Raw genomic sequence first — 17,820 nt, 5'->3', positions numbered from 1 at the left:
CTGTGGTCATTCCAGTTAAAATGAGGGAGCCTGATTTTACAATAACCCTGTATTTGTCTGTTTTTAATGACTGCCTTCCCCATTCCACCTTTTATTGAGTGATTCCTGCATTCTGGAAACCGTATTGAGCATTTTGCCAACCTGGTTTATTGGGGTCTGATCTCGGCGAGATGTGAAAACACGAGGCCGTGTTATTTTTTTTCTCTTCAGTCATTTCAAACATGCGAGGACGGGTCCCCTGTGATGCTAGCTCGGGCAGATTGCCCTGCTTTCTGGGAATTTCCAGGGAGTATGAAGTCCACTCCAGCTGAGTTCACACCTTCAATCCCATATCCAATCTCACCCTTACTCCCCTCTGCCTGTGTCAGGCCTTAGCCTGAGGGACTGGGAATGCAGTGTAGAGGGGGTATCCTGTGGTTTCTCACTGCTGCGGTCCAGGCTGCCCCTTTCTGGGTTCCTCTCTCTTCTGATGTATCAGGCAGGAATGAAATGGAAAATGGCAGAAACCCTTTTTAATTCACTGATGTTTGTGACAGCCCTGTCTTGGCTGTGATGCCGTCAGTCAGGTTCATGTCCTGCCTGGACTGCATCGGATGGCCCTACTCCTGGCCCTGAGGACTGTACCCCACACTCTGGCCGCCGGGATCCCTCTCCTGCTGGCGGCCTCTAGGTGGGGAAGGTAGTCAGCGGGGACAGGGAAAGCACCCGTCTCTTTCCTCGTATCTCCCTCACCCGTGGGAAACGCCTGTTGTTTGCCAAGTGGAGGTATGGTAGGCTGCTTCCGTCGGCTTCTCTTTCTTTTCCCCATTAATAACTCTGGAACCTTCTCCCTCCACTCAGGAATTAGGCTACCTCGGCAAGCGTTCATGGTGGGATGCGATACCCAGCCCCCAATCTCAGTCAGGGTGGACCCTCTTTCCCCAGCTGGGCTTCTGCAGAAAACTTGTCCTTTCTCTTTTTCTTGGAGGAGAGGGGAGGACTAATAACTGCACTATCTTCCTAGGCCAGTTCCTCACTCTTCTAAGGATTGCCTTTCTTTCTTTCTTTCTTTTTTTTTTTTTTTTTTTAAGATTTCATTTATTTATTTGACAGAGAGAGACAGAGAGGGAACACAAGCAGGGGGAGTGGGAGAGGGAGAAGCAGGCTTCCCGCTGAGCAGGGAGCCCGATGTGGGGCTCGATCCCGGGACCCTGGGATCATGACCTGAGCTGAAGGCAGTCGTTTTAACCAACTGAGCCACCCAGGTGCCCCTAAGGATTGCCTTTCAAATTTGTTTCATTCCTTTGCTTCTCAATGGCAGTGACTCGAGTCCTTTCTTAAGTTCTGGCGGGAACGGCTACTCTTGGGGAACGTGGAGCCTTAGGTCCCTGTTTGTCTTCAGCGTTGGTGCCTTGGCTCCAATCCAGAGGCAACTGGAGAAGTTCCAGGCAACACCTGATGACACGGGCATTTTGTCATTCTGTCCTCGCAAGAACGTGGGGCGGGGGAGGATCTCCATTTTATGGGGGAGGCTAGTTAGACCCACAGTCATGAGGTCACTTGGCCCCAAGTCTCCCAGATAGACAATGGTAAGACCCTATTCACGTTCTGTCAGACTTCGCGAATTTGTCATCCGTGCACCACGTTGCTCCCCCCTTGACTGTGCGAGAGGTTAAGACGAGTTTACTTCTAACCCCGCGCCCATGCACCGAGCAAGGACTGTGAGGTACGCTTTTTGCTCGGCATCTTCCCTATAGGGACGGATTACCCACTGCGGCGAAATGGAAACACTCGTGCAAACTGCGGGCTCTTCCGGCTCTCCTGCTTTGTGTTTCTCACCCAGAGCTTCCTTACTAACGGCGGCCTCCAGTTCCCGGTCCGCACCGTGAATGCTGGTGTTAGTGGTGGCTTATGCCCGAAACGGTGTCTAAAAGCTGCCGTTACTTTAAAATGCAATTTCCCCGGGGGCACAGACAGCGTGTGCTTGTGTGTACGCATACAAGTGCATTCGCAGATGGTTTAAAAATGGTCTCCGTATGCTAATTTTGTTTTCTTCTTAGTTACAGGGATGCAGAAAGGAATTTCCACAATATCTCCAACAGATGCTCCCGTGCAGACCATTCCAACAAAGAGGAAATTGAAGATGTCTCAGGAATTCTTCAGTGCGCTGCTAATGTACTCGGTATATTAACTATATATTAATATGGGTGAGAGAGAATGAGGGGAAGGTGGAAAGTAAGGTATAAACATTTATTTTCGGGCGCCTGGGTGGCTCAGTTGGTTAAGCGACTGCCTTCGGCTCAGGTCATGATCCTGGAGTCCCCGGATCGAGTCCTGCATCGGGCTCCCTGCTCAGCAGGGAGTCTGCTTCTCCCTCTGACCCTCCCCCCTCTCATGTGCTCTCTCTCGCTCTCTCTCTCTCTCAAATAAATAAATAAAAAATCTTTAAAAAAAAAAAAAAACATTTATTTTCTACTAATGGGAGGTTTAGAGGTGAAGGCAAAGGAAGATGAAGACCTTGTCTTCAAGTGATTTGATTTTGACACTCCTGGAGATGTTTAAGTGCAAATTACATGCCTGCCATTTACTTGGAGGTTGAAAAACATAGTAATAAGAATACTCACATTCCAGGGAAACCTGGAATTGGTATGTTGGTATTAGCCTCCTGTGATCCATATTTTTCTGGCTCTTAACCTCGACTGAAGTTGGGGATCTTCCTCTCCGAGCCCATGATTTCTAATATCTTATTATTTCTAATATTATTATCACTCTGTTACTTGTGAGAGGCCGTGGTTGGAGCGGAAGGGTGGCTCTCACGTCCTCCTAGTGGACTCAACAACTCAGAGACAGTGAGGCAGGTCATCTATTGAGATCTTTGTCCCTGCGTGTGCGTGTGTCCATGTTGAAGATCCTAGTGTTCATGACAGCAGGACTGTTGCTGGATGCTCCCAACAGGGCTAAGAGGTGATGTTATAAGCTGTACCGAATCATGCTGCCTTAAGGCACCGTGAGTGAGCTGTCCTATCTTACTATCTGATGTTCTTGGTGTGTGATAGCTACGTTTTATTATATGCAAAGTAGATATCATTGCAGGGGTATTTTTTGCCCTAATGTCGTACATGGGTTTTTAGTTTAAAAAAAGAAAAAAAAGCTTTTTCAATTTTTTGGGGAATCCTCCCTTTTCCTTATTACTCAGACGGATCTGTGGAATGTTGGTGGGGAACAACAAGTCTTAGTGACCGACTCTGTGTAGAACTCAGAATCCCCTTTCCCTCAGGGTCTGATGATGAAGACCCAGCAAACTTGTTTGCCCGATTTTCTTTTCCCCCTTAGAGTAAGTGCTCTCTTGGGAGACCTCGGGTTCCCTCCTACAAACAGATTCCAGGTGACCTCAAACCATGAGTCTAGGTTTTGCTAGTCCTAGTCCAGGTTTTTCTAAACATACCTGACTCCCAGAGATAGATCTGGCTTTTACATTGGAGTCTTGATGACATCTACCCAGTGATAACATTTTCATCCTGGGCAAACAAAATATTCTATTAAGAACTTGGACCTTTTGTGAGGGGTGGTTTGTCTATAATATAAGCAAGGGAGTGATGGACAGTGAAAAGGAAACCCAAGGATTTATTTACCTTAGTCTCACTACGACTGCGGGGATGTCCTGCTACCCCAGTAAACTTAATTATTGCAGAAGAGGAGGGATGAGAATAAATGGGCGCTGGGGTTTGGCATTACCCAAGAGCTTTTTACAGTTTTTTTATTTTCAAGAATTGTCCATCAGTTAAAAAAACAAAACAAAACAAAATAAGGTTGCCAACTTCGTCAAGTAAGGATAATTTGTTAAAGTGATCATGTTTTAATGCCACCATTTTATAAAAGAAGGGACATTTTAACTCTCTCCAAAATAGGAAGGCCTAACCTCCAATAAAAGATGGGCATTTAAATGGAATGAATTTAGATTGATGACGAAAAAAAGGAAGAAAACCCAGCTCCATCACTAACATTTATTGCTCTTGAGACATGGTGGGCTAAGATGATGCCCCACGAAGGGATGCATGAGAATCTTGGCAGAGGGATGTATACTGTTTTGAAAAGTGGCTCTTGACTTACTCAGTTTGTAAATATTTCACTGCCCTTCACACCTCCTTGCCTTATGCTCCCCACCTTGCCAATGAGAGGGGGTGGGAAGTGTTCACGATAAGTCTATGAGGATGCTAAAGGCATCTGCACTGGCTTGCACATGGGTGTGCCCCGAGTCCCACAAACTCTAGGGACGACCGTGGTGCGGTAACCACCAGGGGACGCTGTTGACCAAGCACAGCTTCGTTGCCTGTGGAGTTCCCTCAGTCGTGAGCGAGAAGAGCCTCAAGCAGTACTACCTGATGCTATTAGGGAAGGAGTGGTTTTAATAGACAAGAGAGATTAGATTTTTATTTATTTATTAGAGAACGAGAGAGAACATGAGCCAGAGGGAGAGGCAGAGGGAGAAGCAGACCCCCCGCTGAGCAGGGAGTCTGATGCGGGGCTCGATCCTGGGACTCCAGGATCATGACCTGAGCTGAAGGCAGACGCTTAACCAACTGAGCCACCCAGGCGCCCTGAGAGGTTAGATTTATCTTCCCCTTAGTCCTAATGGGTTGTTCTTAAAATGTAAAAAGCATAATCTTGTAAAACTTACATTTCTGAAGAATAAAACCAAATGTCTGCAATCTGTTGACCAGAGACTGGCATGGATCCCACAGGCAATGAGGTGCCTGAGTGTTATCTTTTCTCTTTTGAGTTCTGTCTTTTCATGACTCTTGCAGTATAGACTGCCCAGGACAAAGGTAACAGCTTTACTGGTCAGAGCCAATGAAAGCTTTGTTTTCAACAAGTCACTGAACTATGATTGATCTCGGCTTGCTCAGATTTCCTCTTGTTAAGTGACATTTAAATTCTCCTGTGCAATCATTTATGAGAATGCAAGAATCAATCAACTCCATGAACAGAAGAGCAGGACATGAGAGAGGAAGCCATCGTTTGAGTGAGGGAGTTTGGCCTGGGAATAGAGAGTCTCAGCCAGGGTCAGAGAATCCTTCTAGGTGGGTGCAGAGGGTGATTTTCCAACCGTATGATTTACATTCATTGCCTTTGGGGAGCATGGTTAGAAGATGGGTGTCTTGGGATGGGGGAATACATACTTCTCTCGTCTTCTTAACAAGGAGGTTGTGGTAGAGACGAGAAATGTGTGTGTTCACTCATCTGTATGTTACTTACACTTCACTTATTATCCAGAAAGATTGAAAGTCCTTAGGTCAGAAAATAGGACTAGCAAAGCCAATTTTTCTTCTTTCAAAATGATCATATCTATCAGCTTAGTGTGTATTCCTCTAGAGGGTTTGATCATGTGCTGGCTTTTTAGGTTGCAGAGAGTGGGAGAAATCTTGCTGCAGAAAACCAGCTTGGCCTCTGCCCTGTATTTGCTCTGTGGCTTCCTCCCTAGGACTCCCTGGAAACATGTGCATCATGGAGTGGTTCATGCCCCTGCTATAGTAACGGGACAGAATTGTTTCCCAATCAACTTTTTGCCATTTATTTCTCTCTCTCTCTCTCTCTCTTTTTTTTTTTGGCTTAGAAACTGGTTGTTGCTATTTTTTTGCCTCATCATTTACAAATTAGGGATATTAAGTACAGACTGCTCAGAGTCCTGTATTTGCCTCATTTTGGCTGGTGCTCTGGACGTCCCTGTGGTAATGCGGGACCATACTCCAAAGAGGCTTTTAAACTCTGGGAAAGGCCATACAGAGAAACATAGCTGTGAACTCTGCCCTCCCTGCTGGAGGCTTTCTGTGTGAAATTTACTGCTTTATTTGGAATATATCTTCTGCTCACCAAAATGATCTAATTTTAGTTGCCTGAAAAATTATGGCTTTTCCAGTCGTAATCTGCAAAGCCCATTTTTAGCTCCAATTAAAAGTTGTAAAATGTATTTATATTCTTAGGTGCGACATTGAGTATTTTCTTGGATATCGAAATGCTTGAATGGTACAAAGGAGTATCTATGAGAAAGCGTTAAAGGATCAATATCGTGATCCATGTTTGTTGCTAAAGTGTTAGCACCTGGCCCTGTGGCTTAGGTGATACTGGGGGACAGAGATGGAGGAGGGAGAGTTAAGGGAGAAGGACAATAAATTGCATAGCTTCCTTACATAATGCAATGCCAAATAAATGAAGGTTTTGGCTATTTCAGTTATTTGTTTTCTTCTGGCTTTTTCTTATCAACCCAGGCAGAGTCTAGGACATTCAGGATAAGCCTGACAACAGAAGGATGGATACCAAACTACTTTCATGCTCTCAATTGTTTCCTTGCAACAAAGTAACCCTCTCTGTTCAGAAGGGCATCAATGATGTGTCTCCCTAAATAGGCAAGGTGAAAAGTCCCTAATCAACTCAGAGCAGTGCCTTCCCCAGCCTCCTTTTAGCCTTGGAGATAGAAAAAAAAGATGTTAACGTGGCCTTAAGTTTGGTCCTGTACTCTGGTGGGGCTGTTTCAGTCCTGGCCAGTTTGCCTTCCGTTGAAGGGGTTGTGGGTGTGGCATTTGGAGAGTGTCTGGTGCTGTAGGACGGAGGAGATGGTGTAGGAAAAAGGTCCTTGCACGGTAGGATAGAAATCAGAACTGAGCGCTCTGGGTAATTCACTTACTGGGGAACGGAGAGCAAACTCGGGGTTGCTGTTTGAGTAACAGCATTTATTTAGCAAGTATTCACAAAGTATAGTTGTCTGCTACTTTTGCTAAGTGCATTTGCTCTCCAAATACTCACAAGAACATGAACGGTGAAAGAATATTCATCCAACTTTTCTCTCTTTTAAAGGTCCTCTGGGAGAGTAGGGCTTTATTGTCTCCAAAAAAACTTTAGCACGTCTTAAGTCAGAATCAGGACTGATGTCATGGGGATATTTGTTGGGAAAGTGCTAATGAGGAGGATGGAGGATCTGGCCTTTGGGGTTAGACCTCACGGCCTCTTCCTGGCATCAGGGACTCTGAAATGCTCTGAATGCGGAGCTCTCTATCATGTGCCACCCATTCCAGAATCATTAGCGGTTATAGAGCTTTTGGTTTTTATAAGCAATAATTTGTTGTTTATAGGTTAACTTGTATGTGCTTTTCGGTTTATATTATGATTTGGAATGTGCATTTAGCAGCCTTCTAAATGACCATAAAACTGTGAAGGATTAGTTAGCCTTACTTAGGGTTAAGATTACCTTGGGGGTTTTCTTGGAATAACTCCTACACATACTCCAATTCACTAAACAATTACACGATTAATGTATTTAGAGTCTTGGAGAATGAGTTGGTGCGATAACCACCTAACATTTTCATTGACGAATTAAGATCAATAGCAACAGATACATTCTACTAATATAATTCTTGTTACTGTAACTTGGTGACTGATAATTTTTCTCTTTTACTGAAAGTAAATTATGTCAGTATGTTTATGAAATGGATTAGAGTTAAGGTGTTTGGAGGAGACTTGATTTATTAATTGATTTAATAATGGTATTATAGCATACTAGTGGTTCAGAGTAAAAATGAGCCAGACTATTTGGGTTGAATTTGCAGCTTAGCTACTTAGTGGCTGTATGGATTGGAACAAGTTACTTAATCTTTCCCATACTTTACATTTCTCATTTTGTAAGATGGTTATAATATAACTCCTTACCTCCTACAGTTGTTAGGAAGACGAAATTTAATTTATATAAAGTACTTAAGGCAGCCCGAGAAATAACAAATGCTACACAAGTGTTTGCTCTTAGTATTGGATATTCACAGAATAAAGTTTGCATCAGCCCTGGGAGGTCTATGGTGCTCACTTTTGTGGGTGAGGAAGTGGATATTTTGTGATGTTAAATTGTTAGGTTTCCTTGTCAGGTTTCCTTGTCAGCCACGAGGAGGCCCAGAAGCAGGATTTAAACCCAGGTCAGTCTGATTGCAAACCTCTTGTTCTTTCCAGTGGTTTATGCAGCCTTCCAGAGTCGTCAGACTGAGACTGCACTTTCTATCACTTGTCTCTTGCTGATTGCACAAGGCTTTCTGGGTCTGTGAACTGTGCATAGTTTACTTAGTTCATTACCGTTCGAACGTGTACCTGGGATATTTGCTTGTATGTGACGAGTAGTATCCAAAACTTTTCTCATTGGTACTGAGGAGAGGGCAGTTTTTTCATAATTTGGATCTTTTTCAGTTTAGAAATAGTATTTTCCTTTAGATTTCACGTGTTGACGTGCAAATGAGGGGTGATGTGTTTGTCCTTATGACACAAACAGGGTTTCAGTTATGCTGTCGTAAACAGTATGCCAGTTCTGTTGGCTGAGATTTCAAGCTGATCTTGGTGTTTAGGTGGCTTAATACGTTAGACCTCACTGCGGGGGTACAAAGCCTCTAAAAGGTTGTATTTCTTATGCCATTTTTTTTTTTTAATGGCTGTTGCCTATTAAAGTTTAGGAACACTGTCACAGTATCTCATTAGGAAAGTTGTTACAGTATCTTATTTAATAACATGAATTAATAACACAATTTAATTCCTAATCAAGGTCTTGAGGAGCAGGTCCATGTAAATTGGAACGAACTTCTGTTTTCTGCTCTCTGCTCGCATACTTGGCCCGAAGTGATTAGATAGGGCAGGTAGGTCTGAGAAGGAATGAGACCGCTTGGGGCGCTGGGGGGGACCCACACTGGCTCCAATATGTGTAAAATTAATAAAAATGGAAACTTCACTTGTGCAGATCAGTTTTAGAAGGTGGAAGTGTGTTGAACAGAGATGTGAAGTGCTTTCTCTCCTCCCATAGATAATCTTTTTTATTTTAGGAGCATTTTCTTCTGAATCTATGACCAGCCTTTTCCCATTGGTCCTGCTGGATTTCTCCACACTTAGCTTCTACTCCTTACTAGAAAATCATGACCGTCATTTTTGTTCCTTTTTTTTTTTTTTTTTTGGTCTTCTTTGTTTATCTCTATTGCATTGTCTCTCTGCCACTACCAACTTTGTCTGGAACTTCTTTGCATGGGAGGGGAACTTCTCACATCCTAAATTCCTCAGACTGTTGTTCTCTTTGCTGAATTTTTTAGTAGGTGGTTTTTGTTTTCCTTTTCCCTTTAAATTTTTAAAAAATTTCAGTATAGTTTTAGATTTATAGAAAAGTTGTGAAGATAGTTTATAAAGTTCTCATATATCCCATATTCCTTTCTTCTATTATTGATACCTTACATTACGATGGTACTTTGGTCCCAGTTAATGAATCCAGTATTCCTACATTATTACTGACTAAATTCCATGCTTTATTCAGATATCCTTGGTTTTTTTTTAACCTGTTTTCTGTTCCAGGATCCCACTCAAGATTCCGTATTACACTTACTTGTCATATCTCCTTAGACTCCTCTTGTCTGGGACACTTGCTCAGCTTTTCCTTGTTTTTGATGATCTTGATGGTTTTGAGGAGTACTGGTCAGGTCTTGGAGTTGTCTGCTCTGTGCTTTGACGTGTGTGTGTGTGTGTGTGTGTGTGTTTTGAACGTTTTCTCACTTTCTAGCACTATAAGATGCCCCAGGCTCATCTTGTGTATTTTCTGCTCCAGTCCTGGAATCAGCTGCTTATCCAAGGAGTCCTGGTTCCTTTTATTGGAGAATCGGTGTTAGAAACCAAAATCTGGGTGCTAGGAGTACTATTGCTATTGGGGTATTCTTGTTTCCAAGCCCTCTCAGCTGACAGAGCAGAGAAATATGTATATGTATATAACTCACGTACATATGCCTACCAGTAAATATTTCTGTATGTGTTCCTCTGTGTCTCTCTTATGCTAAATGTGTGTCCATAGTAATCCAACCATAGGGATCCTTCTATTCTTTTCCCCTTGCTTGTCTGTAACCTCTACTACACCGGTGACAAGCTTGGCTCTCGTTAGCCTTCCCATCAGTCTACTTAATAGTTGGATTGCAGTGTGCATGTAGAGTTGTTTCAGACTTGTTAATATGTATGCCCATGGGAAAAGATTTTATCAACCAGAGTATAGGGTTAATGTCCATTTTTGGGGTATGAAGTTACGTATGGAGTTCCAGAGACTCCACTCATTTCCAGTGTTACTTAGGTCAGTGCCTTTCTCCTCTACCACCTCCAGTGAGGTGGTTTTTCATACATGTATAATACAGTAACATTCTTTTATCATACCCTTAATTCTGTCCCATGATTCTGTGTATCCTAAAATATATATAAATATATATTATATAGCAACATATAACATAGAAATGTATTTATATAAATATAAAATATATATATTTAATTTGCATACATTAGGGTTTATTTTTTGTGTTGGAGAATTCTGAGTATTGATAAATGCATAGCGTCCTGTATCTACCATTGCAGTGTCACATGGAATATTGAGCTGTCCTAAAGAAAAAAAATCCCCTGTGCTTCACCCATTCAGCCCTGCCCTCCTCTTTGCATCAAACTCCTGGCAAATACGGATCTGTTTGTCTCTCTGTAGTTTTCTTTTTCAGAATGTCCTATAAATATTTAACCTTTTTACATTGGCTTTTTCTTTTTTTTGCTTAGCAGTAGGCATTTAGGATTAATACACAACTTTGTGTGGCTTGATAGTCGGTTCCTTTTTGATCTCTGAATAGTATTTCATCATACATATACACCACAGTTGGCTTATCCATTCATCTTTTGAAGACAGCTTGGTGGCTTCTGTTTTTGGCCATTATGAATAAACCTGCTGTAAACATTCAACTGCAAGTTTTTATGTAGACTGAAGTTTTCAAATTCGTTAGGTCAATATCCAAGAGTATGATTGCTACACTTTATTAGCTTTGTAAGGAACTACTAAGATGTCTTCCAAAGTGGCTGTACCATTTGTTGCACATCCTATCCAGAAATTGGTATTGCCAGGTTTTGTTTTGTTTTAAAATTATATAATCCTAATTGATGTGCCTTTTCCCTTGAAATTTTAATAAACAAGGCCTGCTGTCTTACAATTTCAACATATACAAAGGAGAGTTAAGAGTTTTGTTTTCCTGTTTTGTCATCCATTTTCAAGATCTTGTGACTGAATGGACACACTGCTTGAAAAATTCTTAATCAGGGCAGAAATTGGCCATGGTACTAATAGGTAGAATCTTTATCTTTGGTTTAGTAAAAATAAGTCCCTGGAACAGTCAGTTAGAAATCTTAGGAATTTGGGTATAAATTTAAGTGACATCACTTGTAATCCTATTTGTTGGAAGTGTTAAAAATTGGAGATGCCCACAAACAGTCTTAACATCTTTTGTGCCCCCAGCCCCCAGAGGGCTGTAGTTTGAATTCCTTTCAACACTATCCGTGGCCAGTGAGTAATTCACTTAACTAAACCTCCTATTCCTCAGGTCATTCTCACAAGCATGTTTCTCAAATCTCTTAAACAATCTCCTATTACACTTCTCAGGAGATAGTACACTTGCATTTAATATCTGCAACATTCCTAACATGGGAACAAGTTTGGTGTGAATTAGAGCAGAAGAAATGGACGCGCAGATAGGTCAGGCTGCTCGCAGAGGGTCACCCTGTTAGCGCGTGGGGAGGGCAGCGAGATTGTGAGGCTCCCATGTGAGAGTCTGTGGCATTGTTGACGGACCCCTCCACTGCCTATGTCAGAAAAGAGTAATGGCCATTTTTGCTTTTCCTCTGAGTTAGAAAGAAGCTTATTCTTTCCTTACTGTGTGAGAAAGAGGAGTGTGAGCCCAGAGCATTGACTATGTCAGACTCGGAGCCCATTTTTGTTGCCATCCTTGGACCCATTTCACAGTGATTTGGCACAGTTCCTTTTTTAATCTAAATACTGTGTTTGGAGCCTTTTCACTCAAATGAACACACCACCTCCCCTTCTGCCTTCACTTTTTCCTTTTTATGTGATGGCTTTTATTCATCAGATTAATCATTTCTACCTGGAGGTCTACTTTTTTTTTTTTAATTTAGTACCTTATGTTCTGTTTTCATTGCGCTCTGCTACAGAACTCTGACTTGACTATACATTTTAATATGCCATTTAATATCCTGAAAATTAATGAAAATTAACATTAGAGTTAAATTCAAACATCCTAGGTTCTGTGCTAGGTAAGTTGTCATTCTTATTGCCTTGAGTTCAGATCTTGCGTCTGTTTTAAATGTTCTTGACAGTATTTCTAAGAGCTATTTAAATTAATTTGGTGAGTAGAGTTTTATGAGTCACAATAAAAATGTTACTCCAATTAAGGCTTTTTATGTATGGTACATTCCTTTTATTATCTCACTGTTAGTCTATTTTTAAAAAGCGAAAGTATTAGTCTCTTTTGATTTGTTTTTCGTGAGCCTGCTCAAAGATGCCCATATGTTTTATTTTCGATGTGGGGATCTAGGGAGGATTCTGGATCATGGAGGATTTTTATAGGTACTTTAGAGTCCTTTTTGCCTATTTTTGTTCCCCCTAATGATAGGTCAAGTGCTATGAGATCCATTTCTGATGTAGCATGATTGAGCCCCAAATTCCAATTTCTGGCCTATCCTGTTTTTTTCCTATATTTCGACCAACTCTGGTCTTAGCTTTGAAATGAGAAATGGTAATTTCCCTGAGTGGAGAGAGAAGATGTAGACCTGGAAATACTAGCCCCCTGTGATATAAATGAATTTTACTTAGCCCTTGCGGGCAGCATGGACACTGTTGGCCACCAGATTTACCATCCAGATCTGGCTGGGGTAGGTCCTTGGGGGAGGAATGGCTGGGGACTGGAGGACTGGGCTGCACTTACCACATTGAACGTGGGCGTCAGAAGAACCACAGTGGTGAGTCGCAATCACGGATGGTATAGCGAGGGTAGAGCGTTACTTGAGGTAAGGGAAGTGAGTGACAGATGCAAAAAGAAACCAACAGAGCCCTAATAGCAGTCAGCTGAAGAAAAAGCAGACATGATGTTCATAAGCAAGGGCACTGAGGTAATTCCTGACTCCTACACACTGGCCAAGATTGAGCATTGTACAGAGCTAATGAGGAAAAAAAGAGGAAAAGCCAAATCTGAAAGTACCTATTTTTATTTTAACATTTACGAATTTATGGTTTTGTCTTTGCTAGGGAGATGTGTTTTGCATTAATGATTTGAATCCTAATCCCAGAAGTAATTATTTCTACTCCAGAGTCTAAAACAGTGGATTCCGCTAGTGGGTACGGTAGGATCATCTGGAGACATTAACTAAAAACAACAAAAACAAAAAACCAAAAACACAACAAAGAAACCAGCCTGCGGACACTATATACTCTGTAAATACCAGATACTCTGATTCATCTAGGATGGGGACCAAGCATTTGTATGTTTAAAAATAAGCTCCCCAGAGAGTTCTGGTGTGCGGGCATGCCTTGATCCTTTAATTCCAAGGCTAACCCTGCTCTTGGGCAAGTGTGCTTATTAGGACACTTTGTTGAATTCATAGGGAATTTGATACCCAGTTAATTTCTGCTAGCCGAGGTTCTAGAATCTGGGTTTCTCTTTCTGTCTTCTTTCTGGGAGTGGTTGCTGCCTTGTACACCACTCGGTTCTCTTCACTTATTCTATTTCTCTTCAGGACTTTCAGTTCTGCTTCTGAACAGGAACAGGGGCCCTGCTTCCATTCTCTATCCTTTGTCTTCCAGATAAAGGTTTAATGCCTCCTGCTAGATGCTCTCTGCTCCAGTAAAGCTTGCTTGCTTTTTTCCCTTTCTTTATATCTTTGCCAGATCTCTCTGATGCTGAGGACTGCTGGCTTCCACTGCCCCGTTTTGTATCATACATTGATGATACCATGTTTTTTTTTTTTTCCCCCGATTGTTCTGTCTCTGCATCAATGGGCATATGAGTTAAGGGTCACTTCTCCCTCTCTTCATCCTACATCATGAGCTTTGCAAAGACGCGTGGTAGGTTGTTCATCCAGTGTCAGATACTGTAGGTTTGGTAAAATGCCGGCTTTAGTAACCTTTTCCTCCCCCATCATACTAGCACCAGAAATCCTAATAATCACCAGAGGACAGAGTTGGCCTAGGGGGAGATAAAGTGGGCAGGAGAATGAGTTCGCAGCTGCCGTGGGAAGCAGAAGTTTATTCTTGTCTGCAAGCTTTCATAGAGCAGAGTCACTGTAGGATCTTTTCAAAGGAGAGACCAGGAGGGATTTCAGCCCCAGAACAAGCAGAGCAGTGACAAATGATCCTGATTCTTAGGAGTTACTGTGCTGAGTGACTGGTGCCCAGAAACATTTTGACTAAAGATACCCCTGATTGCCATCAATTTTCGACTTTTAATTCTGTTGCTCCTGAGTCTGTGTACTTCCTGCAATGTCTGCCCCCTTTTCCTTCTCTGTGCACATCTGGTACTTCACACTGTTCCTCATTTATCTGTTTGTGTGTTTGTGTTCACACCCTCTCTTCATTATTCTGATTCTTGGTCCTACATATTAACCAAAAGGAACAGTGCAAACCTGCCAAGCATTTAAAAATTGGCTTCTCTTAATTTGTCATTATTTTCTGCTTTCGTGTCCTATTTAAGCTTGTTATTTTAGATGGCAAATTAATCAGGAGACTAACTTGTTGCAAATCTATAAAAGTTGTTTAAGGTTCTCCATGATCATTGGGATTTGAGCTGGGCTACACTACAGGGAAATGTTTACTAATCCAGAGATGTGTATATAACATTGTAGAGAAGGTTTGTCTCATGCAAGAGTTTGCAAGTATTTTGTTGCATTAATGCGAATATTTAGGTACCGTTCTAGGTGCTGGTGATCAGGGAGGAAAACAAAGTGGGGAGACAGACTGCAGAAACACACAAATAACAAAGACAGCACCTTCAGAGTGATATGTGCTGTGAAGAGAAATAAGACCATGGGATGTACAAGAGGGTGGGAAGAGTTTAAATAATTAATATGTTCATAATAATTTTTAATTCATTTAAATAATTATAATGGAATTTCTATGTGACTAGAGTGTTTCAATGGTATTTCTGGATTCAGAGTTTCAGGAATGAACCTTTTTTTTTAATCCTTTGCCCTAAGGTTCAGGAGGTTGATGAAAGTTCAGGTTTCTCCACTAATGTCTCAGTAGCCATCACCTCCAGAAGGAGGCGGTGATGCTATGTCCTAGTATTTTGGGCAGGAAATGGTCCCAGCGGGTGTTACGATCCCACAGATCCTTGGTGGGTACTCTCTACGTACCAGGTCTGTGCTGCTTCTAGAGATCAGACCGTGAGTAAGGCAAACGTAATCTCTGCTTGCCTGGCACCGTCCGTCTTAGGAAGCTCATGGCAAGATCAGGTGATGTGAGGAATAGAACTTCTCTGCTCAGTGAGCAGAATGGAAGACTGCTTGTGTTTGGCTGTTGGAAGACAGCCATTCCAGGAGAAGTGAGAACATCACCCCCCAAATAGGCTGAGAAATTTGGGATTCAAAACTCTTGTGTGGTAATAGGGAGAACCCCATTAGAAAAAAAAATCATAAATCGAATGCATCCTTAGGCTTTCTCCTACTCATTCTTGTTCTGTCTCTACATACACATGTATACATATACACACTAGAGTAGATCTGTAGACACATATGTATACACACATACATACATTATACAGTGCTTTACTGTTTATAAAAACTTCATATATATTATTTTGTATTTTGTTAAACTTTAAACTCTATAGTTGGCTAGTGTCATTCCATTTTACAGATGAAATCATTAAAGCCCACATTGTAAGTAACTTACCCATGATCACTTAGCTAATAAATGATTGAGGTTTGATTTGAATATAGCTTTTGTAACTATAGAAAAAGAAATCTAGTTCTTCTTACCATGTCACATTTTTGTTTCTGAAAAGAGTAATTTTAACACATCTCCTATTTAAAAGAACCATCCCTGTTTCTTAAAAAGAGCAAAAATGAAAAAACAAAACAAAACGTGTGTGTGCACATGCACGTATTACCATAAACTGCCATATAGTGCTCTATATTACTTCGGCCAACTTTTTGAACTAAAAGACGTCTTACAAATAGCCTTTGTTAATGATGATTCTGGCTATAGAAGTATTTTCCTATTGAGAGAAAAATAAACAGGGATCTAGAGAGAGCAAGGGTTTTGAATTGCTAAAAATGGGAGGAATCCAGCTTATCCTTCTACCTGAGCACATTTCATGGTGTACTTCCTTATCGTCTACACGTCTTTCTCTTCACCTGGATTGTGGGTACCTGGTGCTTAGGTGCTGTGTTTAATCCTTTGTAACCACCCCAACAAGCCAGGGGGCCTGGAAGGGTAGGTGTTTGAGAAATATTGTTTGAAGGACAAAGACTGAGGAACTCTTCCAGAGGAAGGAAAACTAAAGACACAAGACAAATTCAATGAATAATCCTGTGTTGGATCCTATACTAGGAAGTAGCTATGAAGAACATTATGGGGACAATAAACAAAATTGGAATATGGACTGTGGATTAAATAATACTCTACCAAAGTTAAATTTCCTCATCTTTAAAATTGTACTATGGTGGGGGCGCCTGGGTGGCTCAGTCGGTTAAGCGTCTGCCTTCCGCTCAGGTCATGATCTCAGGGTCCTGGGACTGAGTCCTGTGTCGGGTTCTCTGCTCAGCGGGGAGCCTGCTTCTCCCTCTCCCCTTGCCCCTCCCCCCCACTCATGCACATGCTCTCTTGCTCTCTCAAATCTTAAAAAAAATTAAAATTGTACTGTGGTTATGTACGGGAGCCTCCTCGTTAGGAAATACACACTGAAGTATTTAGGGGGAAAAGGGGTAGGATGTGTGCTATCACTCTCAAATTGTGTGTGTGTGTGTGTGTGTGTGTGTGAGAATGAGAATAAAAACAGATGGGGTAAATTGTTAACAAATTGGTAAATCTTGGTAAAAGAATACGGGAGTTTTGGGGACTATTGAAGGTTTTCTCTAAGTTTGAAATCATATCAAAATATTTCCAAAAGCTGTTGAACAAAATTATAATTAAGATAGATAAGTCCAAAGGGACTTTCTATTTCTATTTGGTTGTAGTCCCAATTAAAAAAAAATCCAAACCTAAACTAAAACACATGAATGAGTTAAGAGCTTTTAGTCTGTTTTTATATTTCAGTGTGTTCTATTTTTTTCTAATATCAGCCATGAAAGCACCAAAGTTTATATGTATAATCAACATCCAGATTGGAGCACATCTATGGAGCGTATTTCTTCAAGTTCTGTGGTCTTACTTATTAACCTGGTGTCGTGATAAGGACCTTGAAGATGAAATTAGAATAGTTACCTGAACATAATCCCACTCTGTTTATCTAATATTGCAAAGAATTGATAGTAGAATGGGTGATTCATTCCTCTGTCTCCCAGGTCATTTTACTGTTTTCCCACATAGAAAAATATTCAAGAATGAGAGCATCCATTTCCAAACAATGAAAACGATAAAACTGCTGACTGCTTGTATTGCTCGTTACGTACTTTCCTGATGCTCTAGTAAATGATGTCTATACTAGAACACACTCCTTTCTCCTTGAATCCTTCTACTCTTAGGACATTCCTGGACTTCCCTACTTTCACTGGATTCAAAAGCCTCATCAGTCATTGACATAATCTCTTATGTAGACTGATTTTTTTGATTGCTTCCCTGACATTTTAAATGCCCAGGGTAAATTATTTTTCACGGTCTGCCATCAGTCGTTAAATACTATTGCCGTGTGCTATGCAAGTGTTTCTGTATTTAGCAGCAGTGATTTCTGCTTCTCTCTGTACCAGTGTGGACAGTGAAACAGGATTTCCACCTGAAGCAGGACATCACACTAAGGAGCTGTCGAGAGTTTAAGTTGA

General features: G+C 41.4%; 1 protein-coding gene across 1 annotated transcript in view; it reads left to right on the top strand.

Annotated features, from left to right (window-relative positions):
• GUCY1A2 (guanylate cyclase 1 soluble subunit alpha 2) overlaps window positions 1-17,820 on the top strand; it is a gene marked incomplete at its 5' end in the record, with an annotated part of 323,383 nt that overhangs the window by 35,866 nt on the left and 269,697 nt on the right. Inside the window, one exon of the mRNA XM_032427729.1 lies at window positions 2,040-2,161. Coding sequence (XP_032283620.1) covers window positions 2,040-2,161 — 122 coding nt within the window. The remainder of the gene's footprint in view (window positions 1-2,039; window positions 2,162-17,820) is intronic.

Source organism: Phoca vitulina, unplaced genomic scaffold, assembly GCF_004348235.1.
Source record: "Phoca vitulina isolate PV1807 unplaced genomic scaffold, GSC_HSeal_1.0 scaffold38, whole genome shotgun sequence".
NCBI classification, from domain to species: domain Eukaryota; kingdom Metazoa; phylum Chordata; class Mammalia; order Carnivora; family Phocidae; genus Phoca; species Phoca vitulina.
The sequence above is the reverse complement of the archived record's forward strand: the minus strand, read 5'-3'. Positions and strand labels throughout refer to the sequence as shown.